The sequence below is a fragment of the Oryzias melastigma genome, linkage group LG23 (genome assembly GCF_002922805.2).
Source record: "Oryzias melastigma strain HK-1 linkage group LG23, ASM292280v2, whole genome shotgun sequence".
NCBI lineage: Eukaryota > Metazoa > Chordata > Actinopteri > Beloniformes > Adrianichthyidae > Oryzias > Oryzias melastigma.
Window position 1 is genome coordinate 9,170,277 of NC_050534.1, and position 25,599 is coordinate 9,195,875.

At 38.1% G+C, this 25,599-nt stretch overlaps 1 protein-coding gene across 2 annotated transcripts in view; it reads right to left on the bottom strand.

Moving 5' to 3' along the window:
* dock4b (dedicator of cytokinesis 4b) overlaps nt 1–25,599 on the bottom strand; it is a 141,215-nt gene that overhangs the window by 88,600 nt on the left and 27,016 nt on the right. For both annotated transcript variants that reach the window (XM_036210305.1, XM_024290061.2), the window contains exons 2-3: nt 5,393–5,476; nt 1,016–1,056 (exon numbers count right to left, since the gene is read on the bottom strand). In XM_036210305.1, coding sequence (XP_036066198.1) covers nt 1,016–1,056; nt 5,393–5,476 — 125 coding nt within the window. The remainder of the gene's footprint in view (nt 1–1,015; nt 1,057–5,392; nt 5,477–25,599) is intronic.

The window sequence follows — 25,599 nt, forward strand, 5'->3', positions numbered from 1 at the left end:
TGTAAAAAAAAAAAGGTGTTATTCTAAATATGCTAAAGTGGCTAAGGTGTAGCGGTGCTGGATTGTGTTGTTTTTTTTAGGTGTTCCTAACAAGGTTGGGAGTTAGAGTAGTCACAGTCGCGTTTGTTTTAGTGGTACCAGTCTGTTTTTTTACAAGATGTAAAAAAAGAAGTGCTGTAAATATGCTAACGTCGCTTACGTCGCTAACGCGGCTAACGTGAATAACGTGTAGCGGTGTCAGACCATTTATTTTCTTTGTGCTACTAACATGGTTTGGAGTCAGCATAGTCACAGTAACGTCTTTTTTAGTGTTATAAGTCTATTTTTTTACGTGTTGCAAACAAGGTTGAGAGTTACAGGTATTTTGAATACCTTAATGCAGCTAACTCTTCGTTAGCGCTTGCTTCTAATATGGCTAACATGTAGCATGTTTGTCAAAATGGTTGTTTGGATGTTACTGTGAATACGCTAATGCGGCTAACATGTAGTGGTGTTGGATTGTCTTTTACGCGTTACTAACAAGGTTGGGAGTTACAGGTACTTTGAATACGTTAATGAAGCTAACGCTTCTAACGTGGGTAACATTTAGCGTATGAGAAAAAAGTTCTAAAGTTACTGTGAACGCCATTAACCATTGTGCTATCCTTGGCTTGTTTACATTGATAGTGGGGTCATCTGGACCCCACAAGACGGCGCGCTGAATTTTTTTTTTTTTTTATCTTTACTGGTAGCTTCAGCTTCAGTGACTGCTTGTTGTGTCCTTTGGTTTTTTTTTTATCTAAACTTCCATGACTAAAAATAAATATAAACCATGTAATTAAGCCTTAATAGAATTTTACAAAGTCATCCAAAACAATAATTCTGTCTGCAGTGGTAATTAAAAGACCTGCATCTGCTTGGCTAATGTAATTAACAAGTGCAATTTTCTTCTCAGTTTTACATATTCAAAAAAAAATATATATGAAAATAAATATTTTTCTACTTAAAGCACCTGCTCTAGAGGAAGTTTACTTACCTTGATATTGGGATTTTTAAGGATGAATCCTCTGTACCATCCTATGAAAACAAAGCACAATAATAAAACCTACACATTGTCTCCAGTATGTTGACACTAAAAGGTGTGATGAAAGGTGTGTGCAGTAAATGATCCCAGTTATTCAAAGAAACACTTTGCAGCATCAACAGCATTCTAATATCAGTTTTTACAGGAAATTGAATAAAGGTGATAAGCAAAAAAGATCAATTTTAATAAATGTGTAAACTCAAAGAAAAATAAAGTCCATGAAGCTAGCTGTTAGTAACATTTTCATCTCTTTTTACATCTTTAGACTTCTTTTTAAGTATTTTTACAGTTATAGTACATTTCTACTGTTGTTACAGTGAAGGGAGTAGCAATAAAAGTTACAAGATTGTAATTTGTCTCTGGGTAGCTCAGCTAGATTTAGGGTTTGGCGTTAAGTTGAATATTAGAGGTTAAAGCAAAGGTAAATGTCAGCCTTTAGGGCTAAACATAATTATAAACTTTAGAGCTAATCTACAGTAAATTTTAGTATATCTAAATGTAAAGCTACACATTTACATTTACAGCTAAACCAAACATTAGCATTTAGAGCTAAGCTAAACATTTAACTTTAAAGTAAAACTAAACATTAGTGTTTAGTTAAAAACCAAGCATTAGAATAAAGAGCTAAGTTAAACGTTAACATTTAAATCTAAGCCAAACATTAGCATTAAGAGCTAAGCTAAACATTTTGAATTAGAGCTTAGCCACACATTACAGTTTTACATTTAGAGCCAAACCAAACATTGGTGTTTAGAGCCAAGCTTAAGGCTTACATTTAAAGCTAACCCAAACATTAGCATTTAGAGCTAAGCTAAACGTTAACACACAAACATAAAGCCAAACCAAACTTTAGCGTTCTGAGCTAAATGTTAGCATTTAGAGCTATGCTAATTGGTAATATTTAGAGCTAAGCAATGCATTAGCGTTAGAGCTAAGCTAAACGTTAACACATAAACATAAAGCTAAACCAAACTTTAGCGTTCTGAGCTAAACGTTAGCATTTAGAGCTATGCTAAGTGTTAGCATTCAGAGCTGTTGTTTTGTGTTTTTCTTATTTCGTAAAACAAAACATAAAAGATACATTACTTTATGTGTGCTATGTGAACTTATTTTGTACGTTATGTGTTGACGTGGAAAAGTGTTTAAATCAAGCTTCATGTGATATGTCGGACCTTATTTTAACATTTTCACATGCGTTAATGCCTCAATTAAAAGACATCGCAAAATATGTTTAAAAACCATTAAAACTCTAAATTAGTTTGATTTAAAGTTAATGCAAAATTTTACTTTATAGTATTAATAATAAAGCTCTTTTTGAGCTTTTAAACTTATTTTTTTTCTACAAGAATAAATATAACAGAGAGTGGCAACGCAAAAGCTTAAAATGGACAAATATACAAGAATATATATATATAGTGGAAAAAGATGCAAACAAAATAGAGAAAAAAGACCAAATGGTCAAAAAAGGAACAAATGTTAATCAACTGAATCTATACCAATTAAAGGTTACTACACTCCAGTAATCCCACGTTAGGGTGTGTATTATTAGTCAATCTTTTTCTAAAGACTAAAAGAAATTACATTCAAAAACGAGGAAATAGTTTTGTACAGCCCCAAACTGCTTTAAAAACCCCGTTCTAATGCATTTGTGAAAGCTTTGCGTCAATGCTCTTTTCTGAATTGAACAGTTAAGCTCATTCCACAGCCATTCTAAGTCCTCCAGATAAGAGCATTAGGGAAATATCTCACATGTAAATGTATTACCTTACTGTAATCACAGTTCAAATTCACCAGTGTGTGACTACTTAGGTAGTTTTTTTCTTTTTTTTTTTTTGGGTCCCTGATCCGTTTTTGGCCTGCACAGCCATACTGCTGCTGAGTCATGTTTTATTAGTGTGGACTATGGAACAAACGCTCAGTATTTCCACGTATAAGTTCTTTATTTGGTTGCATGTGTAGATCACAGGAAACTGACTCCCACTTTAAATTATTTCTTGAAAATCTGTAAAAATGTCCGACATTAGGAAGGAACAGCTTAAAGTAGAGGAAAGCCTTGCATTCCTTTGGGGAACCGGTGGAGGAGCGGGTCAAAACCCATTGCTAAAGAGGCGTGATTTCAGACAGGAGCCACATGTTACTGGATTTTCGATCCCGGCTGCTGTGTTTTGAAGTGAGAATAGCATCAACTCCAGGCTGAGCCATTAGTCTGTCTCTGCTGTCAGCAGCCCGTTCGCTGCTGGCAGGATTCTGATTTTGTTCCTCCCTTCTGGGCCAAGCATTCAGCTGGCTGTGCTTTTGTCAGCTTCCTTAGGGTCTTTTACCACAATATCACATCCCACTGACTGGCAAGCTGCACCACTGACTTCCTGGCTGCCGCTCTCCTCGTATATGTGTGTCTTTGCTCGTGTCTCTCAAAAGGAAGGGAGGAAAAAGCTGTTCCTATCCGTGCACGTCTGCTCAGCTGCTGGAAAACAGCGGCGAGACCCGGCTGTGAAATCGTTTTTGGGGATGAAACTTTAGGAATGGAAGGAATGGGAAGATGATCTGAGATGAAAGAAGGACAGGAAAACCTTATGGACACACAAAAAAGTAAAAAACAAAAGAACTAAAGTAGATTCCAAACAGGTCTAAATCTCCTCATTGATGATGTTTTATAGGAGTTATACATCATGAAATGTTCAAAAGAGGCGTACGGCTGGTTTGTCAATGCTATAACACCAGAGATGACAGGTGACACCAACATAACGCTCTTTTTGACTTACCAACACCCTAAGACCATTTATTCAATCAACGCTAATCCGCTAATTCTGACACATTTCACATCGGCTTTGCACCGATATGCAACACATTACCAACATTAAGTGTTGCACACTGGTGCAAAGCCACTTTTCTCCATAACATGATTAGCTAATATATGTTGATTACGGTTGGGTTTGTCAATTCTATACCACCAAAGATTTCGCTGGCGACACCAAAAGAACGCTCTCTTTGACCAATTGTTACTCTATGACCATTGACGCAATCAACGCCAATCCGCTAATTCTGACACTTCACATTGGATTTGCACCGATATGCAACACATTACCAACATAAAGTGTTGCACACTGGCGCAAAGACACTTTTCTCCGTAACATGATTAGCTAAGATCTGTTGATTACAGAAGGTTTGTCAATGCTGTAACACCAAAGATGGCACCGGTGACCCAAAATAACGCTCTCTTTGACCTACCGTTACATTATGACCATTACTTAATCAACGTAAATCAGTTGATTTTGGTGCATTACCAACATTAAGTGTTTCTTTACAGGACAAAGCCGCTTTTCTCTGTAACAGAATAATCTTATATATGTAGGTTGCATAAAATCTTCACTACTGAGAAGTGTTGCATATCAACGCAAAGCTGCATAGTTCCATAAATGGTTGATGAGTTACGGTAGTCGAAACAATACAAACACTGGAGCTAAAGGGTTAGTTAAGTCAGCAAAATGCTCTGAAAAATATAATTTAATACGTTTAAACTAAAGTAGCATTCACCCTATAACCCTTCAGATGAGTTCAAATGGTTGGAAAGTGTCTCAGATTCAAACTTTTGGAGTAACACAAAAAAACACACATTCATAAGTGCCTATTCCTCTTCAATATCATGTTAACCTTTTGAATACCAAAGCTTTTGCTCCAGTGTTGACACTCTTCTGACTTTTTAAATCTTCAACAGTTTATGGAATTGTTGCAATTTTGGCTGATTCAGAAGTGGAGAAAACTATCCTTGAGCTGATATGCAACACCTTATAGAAGTGAAGTGTTTCCATATTCAGCTGATTTTGTCACTATCATGCAACACTTTACATTAGTAAAGTAATCGGCACAAAGCCGACAAATGAAGCCGGTTTTCTCTGCGTCAGAATCAGCTAATTCACATTGTGTAAACGATAGAGGAGTTACGATAAGTCAAAGAGTGTGCTTCAAACTCTTTCTTGATTCTTCACTTCACCAATTTGGGCTCCCAGAATGCACAGCACCTATGATGTTTACTCTCTTTAGTTCACTTCAGCATTTTATTTCCTTCTAGGTAGTTCCAACTTCAGCATTCTTGTACCAACATAATCCTCGTTCCTCCTCTCAAACTGCTTCTCTCCCAAACATTCTACCATGAGCTCTTCCTCTGAGATCATTTAATCAAATCCATCCTCGATGCTAAAAGAAAAAGAAGCATCTCTTGGATTTTTCCATAGAATGAATGATCTGTATGAAACCAGGCGTTATTGTCCCAAACCTGTTTCTAGAAATAAACCTTTGTTTTCATGTTTTTCCATTTCCCAGTCAGCATACCTTCACATTTCTCCAGGATTTGAACCGTGTCTCCAATTTCCAGGGGGAGCCCATGCTGGATGGTCCCTCTAAAACTGGCCAGCACTGCAACAGAGGAGGGAAATGAAATTATTGTTATTGGTTTTTTTAGTACAGGCAAAATTAAAATAGTGTTGTGTGTAAATGAATTGGCCCACTGAAACCTTTTTAGGCGGTAAAGTGAGTCCTTTAGATTTGTTGAGCATTTTTTAGCTTTTTAAAAAACACTACTTTAATTAACTTAATAGTTTTGACAGTTAAAATGGGTTTGTTAGCAACAATTCTTTAACTTAGCTTTTAGCTTAGCAAATGATGCAGTTTAAAACTATTGTTCAGCAGTATGCAGAATTTTAGAACATTCTTGGAAATATTCTGAACTTTGCACTTTTGATAGTTCTTATGGGTTTTTTAGCAACATTTTTTTTAGCTAACTTCACTTTTAGCTTAGCAATGCATGCCATTTTTAAAAAAAATTAATTATTTAAGTTTTTAGAACTTTCTTTAATTCATTTGAGTTAAATCTAATAACTCAGCTCTTTTTACATTTATTATGAGATTGTTTGCCATAGTTTTTCTCTTTTTAAAGCTCTTTATCTTTTTCTTGCTAACTTAGCTTTAGCTTGACAATTAATTATTTTTTAAAGTCCCCCTATGACTATTTTTGAATTTTAAAAAAAATGTTCTCAGTAGTGTTTTGATTATGATTATGAGTTTTTTAACCAAAATCCTACAACCTAAATGTCGTTCATGTTTATCTGAAGCCTTCGTCTGCAAAATATCCTCTGAGGGGGCGTGGCTTTTGGAGCTAAGCGGGGCTGCTTCGTCCTGGAAACCCCACTGTCTGATTAAAGTGTTTAATTTGACTGTTTTGACGGTTAAATTGGGTGTTTATTGTTTTTTTAAGCTAACTTAGCTTTTAGCTCAACAAATCGTAAGTTTTTTTGTTGTTTTTTTTTAGCATTGTATGGTATTATTCATATTTTTAAGATATTATTGGACAATCTTTTGTATCAAAGATCCGATCACTATTAAAAGTCAGATTAAGAACTGATATTTTCATCTGGAAAGTTTTTTTTTGATAAAACATCAACAAATTATTCGAAGAAAATTAAAATAAAAATATTTACAGAAAAGAAAACTCTGTTCATAACACTAATTTGATTTTAGTCATTAAACTGTAGCGTACAAACTGGCTGTGAGCAATAAAAAAGTGGGGAAAAAAAGGGATTTTATACACGTTGAAAGAAATAATCATAGAAAATAATAAAGAAGCTGCTAAAGTATCCCTAACCATCACTGATCATGGTTTGGATGAGCTCTGGAGCCGTCCGACTCTTCACATCACACTTGCATCCTGCTGACTCGTGCACAAACCAATCAACCTGATTCTCGACCCTGCATGCACGCTCCGATACCACAGGACACTGGCGTCCACACAAACAGAAAAGCAAACACAAATCCATCAAGGCATAAAGTGTAAAAATGTCAACAAATGCTCTTACTGCAATGACACAGGCGGAAAGCTCCCACAGACACCCCATTTAAACAGCAGTTTATGCGAGCACACAGAAAGCCATTCACACATGGACACACAGAAGAGTGTGATCTGGGGTGGAAGCGTGTAATAGGAGAAGGGCCGCAGCTACGGCTTTAAAAAAGACATTTACGCTCTTTCAGCTGCATTCACTGTACCTGAATGCAGCACCTGAACAACACAGAGAGCATTCTGGAGCAGGATTGTGAGCATTTATGGATAGTAAAGCCCAACAAGTTTACGTTTTTGGATTACTGGCCACATAAGAAGGCAGCAAAATGTATCTACCAGCCTTGAAATATCATCAACTCTTTAACACTGGAGATTTAGTTCCAGTGTTGATGTTCTTTGAATTATCGTAAATCTCTAGCTTTGCAATAATCTTCAAAGTTAATGATTAAGCATTAAACGTAAACCAAATCTTCACAACTTACTACTTAGTTCTGCTTCAGAATCTGCTGGAATTCTGTTCATGGTTGAATATTATTTTGGTATTAAATATTATACTGGTATTAAAGAGTTAGGTTATCATTTTGGCTCGTCGTATTAAAAGCACAAAGAATACAACCAGGTATTCCTGCTCGTCCTCCGATAATCCATTTTAGATAAACATTTCCATGTTTTTATTTCGCTACATTTATGACACACCAAGTTAATGTAGATTTTCCTTTTTTCTTAATATCGGACAGTAGATTAGTTGGATAGTCCAGTTAAAGCAGCTAAAAAAAGGGAATGTCAAATATGTGCACACACTTAGTTTGGTTTTCTTTTATCAGTAGCAAACTAAACTACCGTAAAACATCTCCCAGTTCCAGCGACTCATCAGGGACCACATGACCTCAAGTTGGAACTAACTGGTCACCATTTACAACACTACATGACCCAATGACAGCCTTTTTAGAATTTTGAATTACTTCTTTGGGTTTGCAGCTGTCCAGGATGTACCTCATCTTCCCATCACAAGAATTGGGATAGGCTCCAGCAACTATGTGACCCTGGCAAACAAAAAAATACATAAATGAAGGAAGGGATGGATGGATGGATGAACAAACGAAGGGAGGAATGGATGGATGGATGGATGGACGGGAAAAAATGAGGGAAAGGATGGATGAATAGATGGATGAACAAACGAAGGGAGGAGGGGATGGATGGATGGATGGTTGGAGGGATGGATGGACAGATGGAGGGATGGATGGATGGATGGACAAACAAACAAAGGGAGGACTGGATGGATGGATGGATGAACAAATGGAAGGACGGACAGACAAACAAACAAAGGATGGATGGATGGATGGATGGTTGGAGGGATGGATGAACGGACAAAAAAATGAGGGAAAGGATGGATGGATGAACAAACAAAGGGAGGAATGGATGGATGGACAATAAATGAGGGAAGGGATGGATGGATGAACAAACGATGGAAGAAATGAGTGGATGGATGGATTGACAAAATAATGAAGGAAGGGATGGATGAATGGATGGATGGATGGATGGATTAATGGATGGATGGATTAATGGATGGATGGATTAATGGATGGATGGATGGATGGATGGATGGACGGGAAAAAAATGAGAGAAGGGATAGATGGATGGATGGATGGATGGATGAGCGAACGAAGGGAGGAGGGGATGGATGGATGGATGGATGGATGGATGGAAGGACGGACAGACAAACAAACAAAGGGAAGAATGGATGGATGGATGGTTGGATGGATGGATGGACAAACAAACGAAGGGAGGACTAGATGGATGGATGATCGGATGGATGATCGGATGGATGGATGGACGAACAAACGAAGGGAGGACTAGATGGATGGATGAATGGATGGGTGGACGAACACTTACAGTAGATGGTTGGATGGAATTGTCCTACTGACTGGTTTTGTTTCACAAAACAACTCATATCTCTCTACAGAATGTCTCTAGTTCACATCTGTGCTCTGAAAACCTCTGTGTGTTCACACTGTAGTGAACCGTACTGTGACTTAATATTCCAGAGCAACTCATCCTCCAAAAACTACGGTCCATATATGTGTCGCTATGCACTGCCAAAGTGACAAAAACACTGGTTCTTTGGTTGTCTTGAGTGAAAGTGTAACCTCTTCCCTGCCAGACACACGTTGTCAAGTCATCTTCTCTTGAAGCTGAAGCTTCACCAGCTCCACATCTGTCAATCTGCAGAAACTCATCTCTACAAAGGTTGTGTCACATGACCACATTTGACTTTATAATGTGTTCAAAGAGCCGTGGCGCACAAGCAGAAAAGCAGGAAACTTAGATTTTTTTCCCTGTAACCCAGAGCTCAGTCACTCACACTTGCATACAGAGGCCAATCACAGCAAAGCACATTTACACTCAAAGTGTGCCCGATGCATGAATTACTCCCTCAGCTGCGCTCAGCTAAATTATTCAGCTTCAAACCTTTTGCTTCCTTTTTTTGCTTCAGAAAGGAAAGCAGAGCTGCTGCCGATCCACCAGCCAGCTGCTGTTTATCTCTCACTGCCTGCCATCAGCTTGATTGACGGACTGTCTGTCTGCCGTCCGATTGGGCTGATGACCAACAGATGATTTGGCGATGGGAGACGGAGAAGGCCGCTCGCTCTCGAGGGAACTGATTTGTTGTTGTTTTGTCCCATTTGCTTAGGATTGTGGGACGTGTGCTATCGTACCGGAGACTGAGAACAGCGAGTACAAACGGGGAGAAAGATACCATTCATGGCTGTTTGGCCACACAGCTGCCGCCAAACACAAAAACAGCCACAGCGGTGGTTAAACCCTCAAAGTGACAAATGCGCACACAAACGCACACTTCTAAAACAAACATAGCATGACTCAGTGATGCTGCAGAGGCAATCGTGCAGAAATCATATAAAACAGACCTGCTGATGATAAGATGAACCACAGATGGGTGGAAATAGTCAGTCTGATTGGTGTGATCCAGATTTTAGATACTTTATACCAAACAGTCTTTGAGACACAAAAACTAGAGCTGGTAATTGATTACAAAAATTAACTAATTAATGGGAAAAATTAATTGCGATTAATATAATTTTTTTGTCTCTATTTCTTGACCATTTATTATCTAACTATGAAATCACACACGAAATTCTACACTTAGAAAATGTATTTTAAATTACTGCTATCAAACAATTACAAAAAAATCTGATTATAGGCACAGTTGTGCTGGGATGAATCACAATGTTTTACCAGGTAAAATGTATTAGTAAAATATGGCACCAGACCATGGATCAAGTAATCAGCTTTTTGTGAAAAGGTGATCAAAACCACAGTTAGCAAGAACAAAGTACTAAAAAAGTTAGTGACCATGGTATAAGTGAAATAATACCCAACGAGATGTTTTAATGCACACCGTGGAAGCCTGAACGGCTGTGTTAAAATGAAGGACTGCAACTCCATGCTTTTTTTAACCTTCTGTGGTGATTTATTAAAGAAACTTTTACTGGTTTATGAACAGCATTTTTTTATTTTATTTTATTAGGGCCAGGAACGATTAAAAAAATTAACGTATTAATCGCAAACCTAGGGACAAATTAATCGTAATTATTTAATGACAAGAACATGAATGATATGGCATTATGACTGTTACATTTAAAGTAGAAGAGTTTGTGCAGCTTTTTATGGAGGAAAAAAATGTTTTTTTTGACCTGATAAAACTGCTTACTCTCCACTGTTGCACAACGTTTGACAGCTGAGGTGAAAGGGTCAGATTTGTGTTTACATAAAGAAAGCTGGATTCAAGTAGGCAGTCAGAACCGGGAGGGATGGTTCATTCCAAAATGGTATTATGTGAGAAAGCATCTGGACAAGAACCGCAGGTTCTTCAATCCAAATCTTTTACGTTATCTGCTTCCAGGTCAGTAAGAACAACCAGAATTCTTAAATAACATGCAATTGTTGGTCAGATTTGTTCAAAAGACTAGAAAAGTATGGCAAATTAGTTATTTGAATCCAGGTTCTTGAGGAATCCTGAAGTAGAGTTTCTATGTGTTCTGTGTATTATTTAGATTTTTTTGTAAATAGGATAGGCCAGGGGTCTACAACCTGTGGCTCTTTTATCCCTTTATTGAGGCTCTTTAGCTTTAATGAAAAACTAACGATTGAATAAATACGAAATTAGTTATTTAAGTTTTTTCTTTTCTATTTTCAGATTTTTAACCTGGTAAAAAAAAAAAAAAAGAGTTTAATTTACTGTCAGAATTTTCCGTAATAATATTCTTTAAATTTGGGTTTTAAATTTAGGGTTTGTCGAATAAAAGTTTTTTATTGGGGTAAATTTTATTTTTATTGGGGTAAACTAATTTAGAATTTAGCATGTAGTTTAGCAACATGCTACCGTTTTTGGCTAATTTGTTATCTACTGGGGTTTTCAGGCTAATTTAAAGTTTAGCATGTAGTTTAGCAACATGCTAACATTTTTGGCTAATTTGTTATCTATGGGGGGTTTTCAGGCTAATTTAGAGTTTAGCATGTAGTTTAGCAACATGCTAACGTTTTTGGCTAGTTTGTTATCAACTGGGGTTTTTAGGCTAATTTAAAGTTTAGCATGTAGTTTAAAAATATGCTAAACTTTTTGGCTAATCTGTTGTCTACTGGGGTTTTTAGGCTAATTTAGAGTTTAGCATGTAGTCTAGCAACATGCTAACGTTTTTGGCTAATTTGTTATCTATGGGGGTTTTTAGGCTAATTTAAAGTTTAGCATGTAGTTTAAAAATATGCTAAACTTTTTGGCTAATTTGTTGTGTACTGGGGTTTTCAGGCTACTTTAGAGTTTAGCATGTAGTTTAGCAACCTGCTAACGTACATGCTAACGTTTTTGGCAAATTTGTTATCTACGGGGAGTTTTAAGGCTAATTTAGAGTTTAGCATGTAGTCTAGCAACATGCTAACATTTTTGGCTAATTCGTTGTCTACTGGGGTTTTAAGGGTAATTTGGAGTTTAGGGTCTATTTCAGCAACAGGCTAATGTTTTTAACTAATTTAATTTACTGAGGAATTTTACGTTATTTCAGAGTTTACCTAGTATTTAAACAACGTGCTAGCTTTTTTGGCTGATTTGGCATCTACTAAAGTTTTGGGGCATAATTTGGTGTTTAGCTCACATTTAAGTAACACACTAAATATTTTTGCAAAATAGGGGTGCATTAGGGATGCTTAAGCAATTTAATAATTTTTTTTCAGAAATTTAGGTATACTTCAGTGCTCTTTCCTAGTTATTTAATGAAATGTTCAGTCTTTTAGCAAATTTAATATTTTGCAAATAGCTTTGGCATTTTCAGCAAAACTCTTTATCAACTAGAGTAAACTGCATCACCATTTTAAGCAAAAAGCTTCAGCATCCATTGTTTTGTCGATTATCGTAATGCTTAAGTTACACTTATAAATTTAAGTTTATTTGGCAGAAAAAGCATACATATTGTGCATTTTTTTAAATAATAAAGTGGGACTTTGTGGCTCTCGTTGGGTTCTGGTGACATTTTGGTATGACGCAAAAATCCAATACGCACATCAGTCCAATACCCGGTATTGATATGGTAAAGGGCGTATACGTATTTAGTGCTTCACTACGTTTGTGGAAGATCCCAAGTGCTGTACAGTGTGGCGTCCAGTGCCTTGCCCAATGACATTTCGAGACAGGAATTGAACCTGCGATCTTCCGACCAGAGGTCAGCCACTCTACCTCCTTACCACAGCCTCCCCATAATATCACAACCTGTTCTTACTAATGTACAGAGTGATCTCAAAGACGTTAAGTCACTCCATTAGCGGTTGGAGTTAGAGTTCCCATTTAAATCAGTTTCATGCTTTTATTAATCAATCAGGATTAGCCGGAAGCATTAATCCTGTTTAAACGACGCGCACATACAGACATCCATACGCCTCAGGATTCCGCTGAGTAAGGTTGCATTCTCTACAGGAAGCTTTGTAACTCGGATTATGTTTACACACATTTTCGGGGTTGACACTTGTCCCGGCCTGTCAAACCACGTTTCACTTGGTTTACTCCGTTTAAGCTGCTTAAAAGAAAAAAAAAAAAAGTGCAAAAGACAGTCACTTTAAAAAAAGTAGATCCTCTGTGATTGATGCATGATCTGATTGGGTTTAGCGTTTTCCTAAATGCTCTTAAACGCTGTCTGTGAAAAAAATCACAGAGTAAATTTAATTTTAAAGCCTCCTCATGTGTTTTTTTTAAGCCTAATTAGCCCGACCCTTTATTCTTTGACTTTCCGACAATGATTCACGCGCATAATGCACCTCCACGTGTTAATTATACGGCTTTTATGTCATTAATATGCTAATTTAGCAACACACAAACCGCCAGCTCCTAATCGGCCTGTGTTGCTGCCAAACGCGAAAAGCATGAATATTTCATACGAGTGTGTGAATACAAAACATACATGGAAGCATGTCTGCTGGGCTGGACTATCATAGAAAAGAGGTTATTAGGTACTTTTATATGATATCCAAAAAAAAGAATAGAGAAGTTGTTTTTACGAGATTGATGCTTCCGAAATGCAGAAGTGAGAGTAAACTGCTTTTCTAGTTTGAACAAAAACTGCTTTTTTTCAGTTATCAGACCAAAACATTCCTACTCAGACCAAAACTAGCTGTGCTATGCTTCTCTGCAGCCAACGCACAGTTTGTTCCTCCTCGCTGTTCAGGCAAAGACTCTTCCAAAACCTACAAAAGTCCCCTCTCGATGCCAAGATGGTCGCGCAACACTCCACTGGAAGGCAGCAACTGCTTTGGGATTAAAAAAAAAAAAAAAAGACGAAAAAGTGTAGTTAGAGCAGCAATCTTTTGCAGCGGGGATTGGCAGCGCTGAAGAGGTACCCGACAGACACGGCGCGAGGAGATGAAGGATCAAAACGCGCACTTGTGGCTCAGCAGAAAAAGTGATTTCCCCCGCTGAGCCGGAGGGAGGGAGGGGGGATTCATGCATTTCAAAGGAGAACCGACCTGCGGGGGTCGACAGGAGAGGAAAGTAGTTGCACGATCTGAAACGCCACTCAAGTCGGCAGACACGCAAGGACAGACCAAAAAAAAAAAAAACCAGGGCAGCGGAATCAGCCAAGAGGAACGACTTTCATTCAGCTCTGGACTCCTCTTTCCCCCCTCCTGGCTGCTATTGTGCGGCGGCAGATAGTGACCTAACTGGTGGAGCTGCTCGCAAACGGCGATAAAACTCCTTTTCAAAGCCGGGCAGGAATGTTATCGTGACCTGGAATGGCTGCAGCTCAGAAGTTAATGACATTTCAGAGCGGCGGCAGAATCAGATCGCACATATGAAACCTGATCATTAAAAATGTGACGAAAATGTAAAGTTTTCTTTACTTTCTTACTTTTTCGTACTTTTCTTAGAGGCCCGAGCTGTACATATCATACATAACAGACGGATATAGGTCAAAGCTGTCAAACCGGACTTGATTCTCAGACGTTAATCTGTCTGTTTGTGTGTAGGTGTGTCTAGTGGTGGTGGGGGGTTCAAAGCTCTCTAAGTGAATACATTAGATAGCCCATTGGTGCCCAAGTTGAGATGATTACTATAATCCTCTCTGGAGGCTTTATCTCACTTGGATAAAATTGTAATTTTTCTCCCCCGTCTGTGTGACCCGTCACTGAATTATGACATGTAGAGGGCCGCTTTTGATGCCTTTGATGTCTAAATAATCAAAAAACACATATTTTATAACACTTTTTATTGTAAATAAAAAAAGAAATTTCAACTCAATCAACAATAGTTAAACATAGCCAATGTAGTTTTTGTTAACAACAGAATTCTGACTGATGTTGACTCCGCCCACTTAACGTAGCCTAGAAAAGGGGCGGGACAAAGAATAGTTTCGTAGAGTCCACCCATTAAGATGCAATTATTTTGTTAGTTATTTTACAGACCAAAAGGCACTATTAAAAAGAAAAACAGTTCAAATGTATCACTTTGTCAGGCTCCTGACTACGCTACCCATAATCCTCCACCAATCCATCTAGCGGTGCCAGTTTGCAGCTTACTAAAGTTCTACGAAAACATTTGAACAAAACTTTAAGTGACCACAGAAAATGAATTCTAGATCAATGAGCACAACTACAATTTTTACGTAAATAATTTTGAGAAAATAAAACCGTAAATCGTAATATTGTAAATATGATACTTTTCAAACTACAAACGTCATGCGTAAGCCTTTAATGCTGTAAAGCCTCAATTTATTTCCCTATGAAAGAAAAACAATTATTTATGTTTTGTTTTTCTGTAGATACTTCATTTAGTTCATTTTTGAGCTCAAGTGGTTTGTCGCATTTGCGACAACAGGCATGACTGGAGACGTCAGCGGCGACAGAAAAATACTTCACTTTTTAAAATTATCTTAACTCTTTGACCATTTACGAAATTGACTTATTCCAATGGATTCTGATCCGAAGAAAAGACGCTTTTCTCATTTCCAGAATTGGCATATGTAAGCTATTGCGTAAATAGTTCACTACCGTAAAGTGTTTCATGTCAGCGCAAGGCTGCTGTTTACCACTTCAGAATCCACTGAAATAATGTTAATTGCATAAATGGTTAGAGTTATGGAAGTTTGAAGTCCTTATTTAGCCATATTTTTTCTATTGTATAATTGTTCCCACTGGTCTTTTCATCATAATTGTGCAGTTTTTAGTTAAAATAAAAAAAAATGTCGCTTTTTTAAGAGCAGCTGGAGCTTATTAGAAATTCAGCTATGGGTTGTCGCGGAAGTTAGCCTCGCTTATTTCCCAGCATTCCTTTGTTTATACTCTCTCCCGCTAGCTTATAGCCCTTACAAGCCCAAGCTAACGCTAGCATAGCAGAAAAAAAAAATATCAAGCAATATTGGTGCTATCAAGCCGTTCAGTTCTGAGCCAGATTCTAGCTTAGAGGAGGAAAATGAAGACGTTAACGGATCTATTTGTTTGTAAGTGGATGCTTCAGAATTGGAGTGGAGAAGGGAGATGTTGACAGTTGCTTCGTCACAAACCTGAGTTTCGTCTGCTCCAGACGCAACAAAATTTGAATAAAGAAACACACTTTTTATTTAAGATTTGTTTATATTTGTCCTTCATAATGATAAAAATGCTACAAATACATGTTAAAAACACCCCAAAAAATCGAGTTATTCTTTAAAGTACGTCAACACTGAAGCTAAAGCTGCAGTGGTAAAAGTTGTTCTCAAAAATGAGCCTTCACAGCAGGACAAGCCCTCAAAACTGTGGTTAACACTAATCACCAATGTGTTATTAAAGTGAGAAAAACACTACAAAAACAAAAAAATGAGGACTGGTTTAATAGAAGTTTCCTCTCTAATCATTACCCAGTTGAAAACTACATAAGTACACACACTACACAAGTAACCAGACATTACACAAGCAACCCAACACTACAAACGCATCCACAAGACTACTGCAACATCTAACTCTAACTAAAACACTTCACAATTTTTACAACACATAATTAACATGTTAACGCTACAAAATTCACAACCACACAATACACAACTAACACAACGCAGTTAACCACAAGACTAAAGAAATAACATCAACAAAGCATAAATAATGTTAAACCTTTCTCATTTTTTTGCAACATGTAATAAACAACAACTCTACACAATTAACCACAAGACTACACAAGTAACAACAACACAGCTTTTCAATTTTTGGCAACACATAATTAACACATTAACAGAACATAATTAACAACAACACAATACACAGCACACAACACTACTCAATTAACCACAAGACAAAAGGTCAGCAAAACACAATTAACGTTAACACTTTAACACATTAACACTAAATAACAACACTACACAATCAACCACAAGACTGCACTATTAACGTCAACAACACAACTTACATCAACACTTTTTGTAACACATAATTAAAAGACATAAACACTACGCAATAAACAACAACACTACAATACTACACAATCAACCCAACATTACAAAACCCAGACTGCACAGTCAACGTCAAATTTAACATAATTAACAAATTCGCTTTACAATTTTTGCAACACATAATTAACAACAACTCTAAACAATTAAACACAAGACTAAACACATAATGACAACAAAACACAATTAATGCTAACACTTTACTTCACATTTTTTCTGATTAATCGACTAAACGGGTCATGTGCAAACTGGATGTAAAGTATACATCTTAACCATCATTAAGTATAAACTAATTAAAAACTAGATATATAGCCTTACCTGTGATAATGCTAGTGTGAATGCTGTAAGCTGAATTTGACTGCTGAAGATGCTAAAATTGATAGATAAAAACACTGAAGCTAAAGGTCAGCTAAAATATTAGTTACATGCCAAATTAGCCTAAAATAAACCAAAAAAGCCTAAGTTAGCCAAAACAGCTAGCATACAGCTCAGACATTTGCTAAACTTCAAAATAGACTAAAAAACAACAAAAAACCCAAATTAGACAAAATAGCTAGCATGCAGCTGAAATATTAGCTAAACTCCAAATTAGTCTAAAAAATGACAAAAATACTAAATTAGCCAAAATGGCTAGCATGTAGCTGAACTATTAGTTATGCTCCAAAATAGCCTAAAAAACAAACAGAAAAAATCCTAAATGAGCCAAAAAAGCTAGCATGCAGCTGAAATATTAGCTAAAATCCAAAATAGCCACAAAAAAGAAGAAAAAATATGAAATTAGCCAAAATAGATAGAATAATATCATTCTAACTTTCAACTTTACTACACTCTGACTCCATATAATATAAAGTAACGACTAATCGACTATTAAATTAGTTGTCGACTATTTTAATAGTCGATTAGTCGTCGATTAGTCGACTAATTGTGGCAGCCCTAGATACAAGCATGTGTTTAGTCTTGCAATTTGCAACTGTGTTGAGTTTGTGTTGTGTTCTCCCATGAAATGAACCAAAAACATACCAAATCCAAAATCAACTAACTGATTTCTGATAAGATAATGAAGTTTCCGAACAAAAAAGATTTTTTCTTCTGATATTGACGCTACTGATGCTGTTTCTGTTCATAGCATGAGGTCAAGGTTTCTCCAGTGCTGCTCTCATAAAGCTTTACCCAAAACCAGGTCATTTTCTACCTTTATTAGATAAAGATGTTAGGAAAGGAGCTCAATGTCCTCTAGATTTTATAACCTGCCAAATACCTCACACACAAATAAACAGCCTCGTCCAAAGTGTTGGAGCTTCAGAGATGTTCAGCCATAAACAAACTCACACCAACGCCATCGCCCACTGTTTTCATCCTCCCACCCTGCAGAGGATGATGATAAATATGCCAAACACGAAGCTAGTGGGTGTGGCTGACTAAAGGAAAAATGGCACACAAAGAGGTGGATAACTGGAATATCAGCTGTTGCTTCCTCTAACAGACAGAGGGATATAAAACATGAGCCCGTCTTCCTTTAGGTGTAGCCACTAGGAGAACAATGAAACCTTCAGCACCGACTGGATTCTCGATTGTTCTGCCTCTCCATGCGAAGAAGAGGTCTGACTGACCTCTATCTGCATTTCAAGCTCTCTCCAGTCTAATTACAGTCAATGATGCACTTGTGCTGAAGTGAACATGCAGAGACTGGCAGGAAATGAGAACAGGGAGATCAACGGAAGTCCTGACGATGCGGTGACCTTTGTCTACGCTCCTGAATTTGCTCAGATTTGACTTTGAAACGTTGGTTCACTGATGAAGATTTAAATTAAAAGAACTACACCCAAATGTAAGATGTATTCATGTGTTCAAGTTTAGGTCTTAAGGTAATCAAACATCGAGACTTGTGAGGGGTTTAAAGGACGGAAGCTTGGGTGAAAACCGAGACAGGAAGAGGATCAGTGACAAAGAGTAAGAGCGACAAATAAAAGCCAGTGCGTGACAGAAAGACGGACGGGGAGATGAAAGACCAAAAAGCTGCTGTGGGCTTTCGTGTACCACTCCGTGCGCCGTTTTCCGCTGCACGCCGGCATTAAAGAGAGAGGAGATGTTCCCTGACAGCTCCGGCACATGTAGGGCCGAGGAAATAATGACGAAGCACGCAGAGAAGCAGGGAAGAATGTAGCGTTGAAAGGAGAGGAGGATTTTTCCTCAGCTTTCATTCGCCACTCTCTGGAGGTGGGCACACGGCGCCTTCGTGAGCAACGGCCATGGCGAGGGAAGGGGATCTGGAATGAACAAAGCTGGTGCTGGCTAATAAACTGGAGGGGTAGTGATAAAGATGGTACTCCTTAGTATGACCAGTATGGGTTTTTAGATGCCAAGATTGGTGCAAGATAAGAATTTGACCATGAATGTGTTCACTTCTTGTAGTTATTGCAAAATAAGTGAGTACTTGTTCTCCCACTTAAAGACCCACTTCATTAAAGATTGTGTTTTTGGTGTTTTAACATGTTCTTGTGGCATTATTCTGATTATGAAGAGCATATAAAGTCAAAATAAAGCTTAGAATTGCATCTCTGAGTATTTATTTATTCAAATTATGAGTCAAGAGGAGACATCATAATAAAAAGTGCTGTTGGAAAAAGAGTGTACTTGTGTCATAGAAAATTATTTTTGCGTCGCGTGATTACTTCTGTGACATGGAGGAGCAAAATATAAATATTTAAAATAAATCATTAGAACTTTACTGCCTATTTTTTATTTTTTCTCATAAAAGTGGACAGTTGAATACATGGTGTGTCATGTTGCCATGGTAAAAGCTTCAGCGCGAGGCGCAATCTGCACTCTGCTCCAGCACCTTTTTGAGGGAAAGTTTTCCTCTCAGCACTTGTTTTTGATGAAGCAAAAGTTTATTTAAAAAAATCAAGTCCAAATGGTTCAATTCCTCCACTGTGTTTCATTTCTTCCTTCTTAGATTCTCTTCTCTTTTTCTTTAAAATGATCAAATTCACCCAAACAGCGTAAAGGAATCTATGAAATCCCCCTAATGTTTTCTCTACTGTCTTCCTGTTGTAGTAAACTGGAATAAGGTGTAGCAATTTTGAATTGTGGTATTAATATGAAGTTTGAAGTCTGTTTTTTTTTGTTCTCAGAAAAAATGTTTTTTTGATGTGGTAAATTAGAGAACTCTGGACCTGATTTTTTTATTATTATTTTGTCGAAATTGAAAAAACATTACCCATCAGTGGTGTCAAAGTAAAGGTTGGAAGTCTTTTATTTAAAACAATAAATAAATAAAACAATAAAGCCACCTTTCTAGTTTTATTTTCATCTTTTATTGCGGCACAATGTCACAACATTCCCTTTAATAGCCATCAATGGGTTAAAAATCATTGCGATTAAAATCAATTAATTAGATTATTTAATTACAGGTCATAATTAATCAATCGCACAAAAAAAATAATCACATGACAGAACTAGTATGCATGTGTGTATGTATTCATACACCTGGAGTATGAATCATTTTGGAGAGCTCGGTACTTTTTGTTTTTTAACTGCCAACAGACAATTTACAACAAAAACAAAAGAAAAATGATTCACACAGATGCACAAAAAAGACTACAAATCTGGGTATGGGGGTCTTTAACAGTTGAGTTTTAATATCCTTGACTCATTGAAATACTTTCCAACATTAGTAAAAACAAAGCAGTGAGTACAGAGAGGTCATCTCAACATGACATAACACCATAATCTCACTGGTGAATGTCACAAACCCCAACAAATCTCTGTCGAGGAGATTCCTTGAAATCCTTTAACCAAGTAAAAGCAAGCAAAGTTTTGGCACCTTGTTGAATTGTTCACATATTAGCACTAGGGATCAGTACAGATTAGCAGCCTTATAGATCTGTGCATATAAAATGTGTGATTTTACTGCATAATTTAAAACAGAATTTAACTAAGACTAAGTAAGGTTAATAAGTTAGGGTTAGCGACTATAACTTGCTGCACAAGAACAAGCTGCATCTATAGCAAGCATTTTCAGTTTGTTTTTATTGACTGAACTGTTGCTAGGGCAACAGGCCGCCACAATATCCTTACCACAGCTCTAAATTGTAGAGTAGAGGCCATGAATGAGAAGCTCGCACAGTTTAGATGAGTCTCTAGCAGCTCGATGCGACAGACTAGAGTTAGAATGGTTCGTCTGTGGACCAAATTGTGAAAAAGAGGAAGATTTAAGTGTTTGTAATATACAGCGGCTGAGCTTCACGCATAAATCAATCGTCAGACTGCGGTAATAAAAGAATAGTATCCTCGAAGTTTGGTACTGAGGTCAGAGGGGAAATGAGAAACAGATGTCGGTGTTTGTTTTTCCGTGAAAAACCGCGATTTACTTTTAGACGAGCATACCTGCACGGCGTGGAGGCGTGCCCACAAACTGTGCTCTACCCGAGCACATGGCGGGCGCGGAGGAAGCAGCGCTTCATGCCTGTAGCATCAAAACAAGCCGAAACCACAGAGCTGACACAAAGCCTTCCGGCAGCCGGCCTACTGCCAGCCTCGGCTCAGGGGTTAAACACACGTTTATGCACTTCTGCGTCGTGAGATGTCATGAGGAGAAAGTAGAGGGGGGGTGAATGTCAGTAGGACACCATGATGGGGTTAATACGGACTTTAACCTTTCTAGCCACTTATTTTTAATTAGGACACCCAACGATGAATCATTAGGCGATTCGAAATGAGACCTATGTTGTCTTCACACATGAACGGTCTTGATTTGACTTGATTTGATCGGGCGGAGAATCTAGATACGCTTCCCTTGGTTTGGTTTGAGTTCAAACACTGTACTCTCAGACATAAACACTAAAGACTGAAAAAATCTCACACTTTTAGAAACATTTGGCAGTTAGGCCACAAACTCAAAATCAAAAGAAAATCAATTCAAAGGTATCCTAGTTCGTCATTGGACTCGTCACTGCAATGCTTTTCAGTTAATTGTGATCGCTACATTCTAAAAATAACCCATAATAGACGACATTCGTAAGTATTCAGCAATTATTTTAGAAGTTTTAAGACTGTAAAACCCCTCATTACACACTTTTCTTAAATATTACCATTATAACAACTTAGTTTAACTCTCAAAGTTCAAACCTCCATAGAAAAATATGTCCAGTACCATGGAATGAAAAAATCATAGATTTTAATTTGGTGAACTGAACAGAGTCTGTCCAGGTTGATTGATTGACAGATTGATTGACAAGAGTCTACAATTCCAAATCAACATGAAAAACACACTAAAATAATTCAAGAAATGGTAAGACCATGAAAGGTGGACCATTTTAAATGGAGGGACCATTATAGTGCCAAAAGAATTTCCAGCTTTATTATGATTCCCACTAATTGTACTATCTTATGGGGTCCAGATGACCCCAGCCTTAAATTAATGTGTTATCTCTCATGACAAATGTGGATGAAAGCGAACAGTCCAGAATTTCATGTCAGCTATGGACATCAGTTAATTTTTTTTTTTTTAAACAGGAAAAACAACAGCTCAGTGCGCTGTCTTGTAGGGTCCAGATGACCCCACTCCCAAAGTCAAAATACCTTGGATAGCATAAGGGCTAGATTGCTTTTGATGGCATTTTTCTCTACTTTTGATGTACACCAATAAAGTTACTTTCTCTAAAACACTATGTTCACACTGTCTTTGGCAATCACTTTCAATAAAAAGTCTATGAGAGCACATTTTGGGCTCCCACGTTCAAAACTTTGGCATTCACGCATAGCTAACCAAGTTTAACAACCGTTTTAGGGCTCTACATACAAAACATGCAGCCACTGGACATGCATTGAAAGTTATTGAATTCTTCTCCCTTCCACTCCATTTGAAGGGGCAGTTTAAGTGTTTTCAAAGTTATAAAACCACTGGAAGCTCCGTGCTAATGCTAGCGGACCGTTGATTATTGATAACGTCATCGAACAGAAGTGATGAGACACTATTTTGTCATAAGTCTCCGTTTTGAGGGCTAAATGAAGGGGAAGGGAAGAATTCAGATTGGGCCTTAAACCAGGTCAAACTTTAACCAATCAAGGACTTAGATTTGGTAGTGATGTATGGATGACATCCCTCTCAATTCTCAGAAGTGCCAACCATTTGAAAATTGATCATAGAGGAGAAATCAATAATTGTGGTTTGTTATATGACAACAACTCTTTGATATATTGGAATAGAGGGGTGAAAGAAAAAGCCTGCAGCAAGATTTGTGAGATTTGCAATGGGTTAACATTTTGCACCAAGCCTATTCCAACTGTAGCAGGCAGAAATATGCGCTAGGAAACATTAGCAAAAGATAAAGAAGAAGTAGCCCGTCCCTAGTTGTCTAGTGTGAACACCATGGGCTAAATACACGCTCAAGAACCCTCCTTTAGCATGTTTTTGAACATGTCACACGCCAAGTATAACATTCGCATTAGACTAGATAGTGTTAATGGAACCCACAAGAGTTTATTTTCAAGTCAGCAGAGAGCCACATCCTCAAGTAGACCAGAGTTCACTTGCTTGGTGTTTCCACAAAAGCCAAACTAAGCAAACAAATAAACAAATTTGGCAGAGAACGAATGTACTAGTGTGAATGCTCCCTTGTTGTGTGTCTATGCTTACTTGCTACAGGAGGTGTACTACCTAGTATTTTTTTAAGTGAAACTGAAATAGGAAATGGCACCAAAACTGAAAAAATTAATATGGTGGAATAAAGAAATGAAAGTTGTGAAATTATAAATACATTTCAAAGAAAACCAAACCTGTGATGGATTAATTCAAAGTTTCTATGTCTGTACAGAACCCAGAAGTCCAATTGAGATAAAAAGGCAAATTAAAAACAACAGACAAAAGCTTGCTAGACTGGCCTCCCCATTGGTCACGAAGTACATTCGCATCAAACTCTGGCCCAGCAGCCTTCAATTAGCTCCCCCCACAAAGAAACAAAGAGCTCAGTGAGGAGCAGAGCGAGAGAGACTGTATAAAAGAACAGAGGATAGAAGCAACAGTGAGAAGTCTAAGTCAGTAGGGAGTGCATGAAAAGCACAAGAGCGAATGAAAAGGCCGCAGTGTCTGTCTTCCGAGCTGAAGGGCCCGCCCGTGTGCCGGCTCTGACATCGCGAGTGTGCTCAGAATCACTGCGGGAGGTCGTGACACGGAAGTAAAAACGCCGTAGGCAACGGTGGCAGGAGCTAGACTTCAATGCACTGGCAGACGGTCGTGGCCTCAAAAACACAGCCAGAGCAAAGGCAGACACTTTACAGGAGCGGACACACACAGAACACATACACACACGGCGGTGGCCTCACTCAAGGGCACGCAGATGGCAGGTGCTACACAAATACAAGCCACTGGAGCATACCTCATTATCGGCCAAGCCAGCCAGTCAGCCTGCCTGCCATCTCGTCACTGCTACTCAGTAGGAAGTGTTATGCAGCTGAAAACATGTCAGCTTCTCCTAATGTGGGGAAGAAGTCCAAACTGGGCCTCAAACTGTGAAGCATCCCACACGTCAAGCATAAATGCAGGGAAACAAGTGAGGCATGCATCACTGACTGAGGGGACTTTGGACAGATGGAGGGTTTGTGACAGAAAGAAAGCATCTACGTCAACAGTTGGGCAACTAGAACGTTTTATCACTTTACTTTTTTGGATATTAAATGAATATCGTTTATCTTCTCCTATTGGTCAGAGATACCGTAGTGAGATCCTTATCCATGTATGGCACATTGTTTGGCTATATTTCCAAGAACTTCACCTCATGTTGCAGCGTGATAATGCGTGGTCTCATGTTGCAAGGATCTGTACGTAATCATGCTTATCGGACATGTCACCCACCCTGGATCGGTGTATACAGCAGCGTTTTCTAGGTCCTGCCAATTTTCAGCATCTTCGCACAGCCATTAAATAGGAGCGGACCAACATTCCACGGACCACAATTAGCAACCTGATCAACTCTAGGCAAAGGGGATGTGTTGCAATGCATGAGGCAAATGGAGCTCACACTGGATACTGACCAGTTTTCTGAGTCCCCCCAATAAAATGTAACGGTTCAGGGTAGGCTTTTATTGTGGCACACCTGTGCAATAATGAGACTGTCTAATCAGCATCTGGCTATGGAACACCTGTGAGGTGGGGTGGATTATCTCAGCCTTGAAGATCACAGATTTAGACAGATTTTAGAACAATATTTGAGAGAAAATGCTATTTTGTGTTTGTAGAAAATGTTTCAGGTTTTTGAGTTCCTCTCATGACAAATGGGAGAAAAAACAAAAGTGTTCCACTTATAGTTGACCTTCTTCCACACAGTACAAACACAGCAAAGTGAAACACTCATCCCGTTCTGATTTCTACAGCATGCTTTCACAAAAAACTTTCATGACCAGTTTGATAATGACGGCACTGTGCCATCCTAAAAAGAGGATTTTACCAAAAGCTTTGGGAATCGATACTTTAAAAGACTGAGAGCTCTGTCACAACATCCCTTGGAATCTCAGCGGGGTGGAAAGAACAGACTCTGCCGTTTGAGGATGGAGACTACAACAGAGCAGAGAGAACGATGACAGGGCAGCAGCAGCGGTGAGGCGTGACCCAAGCAGGAAATGAATAACGTTCCATCCCAGCTAACACTTAGAACAAAAACCAAAATCCCCTTGTGTGATTTGTATTCTGATTTTCATGAACTACAACATAAAGGAAAAACAGTGTTTCT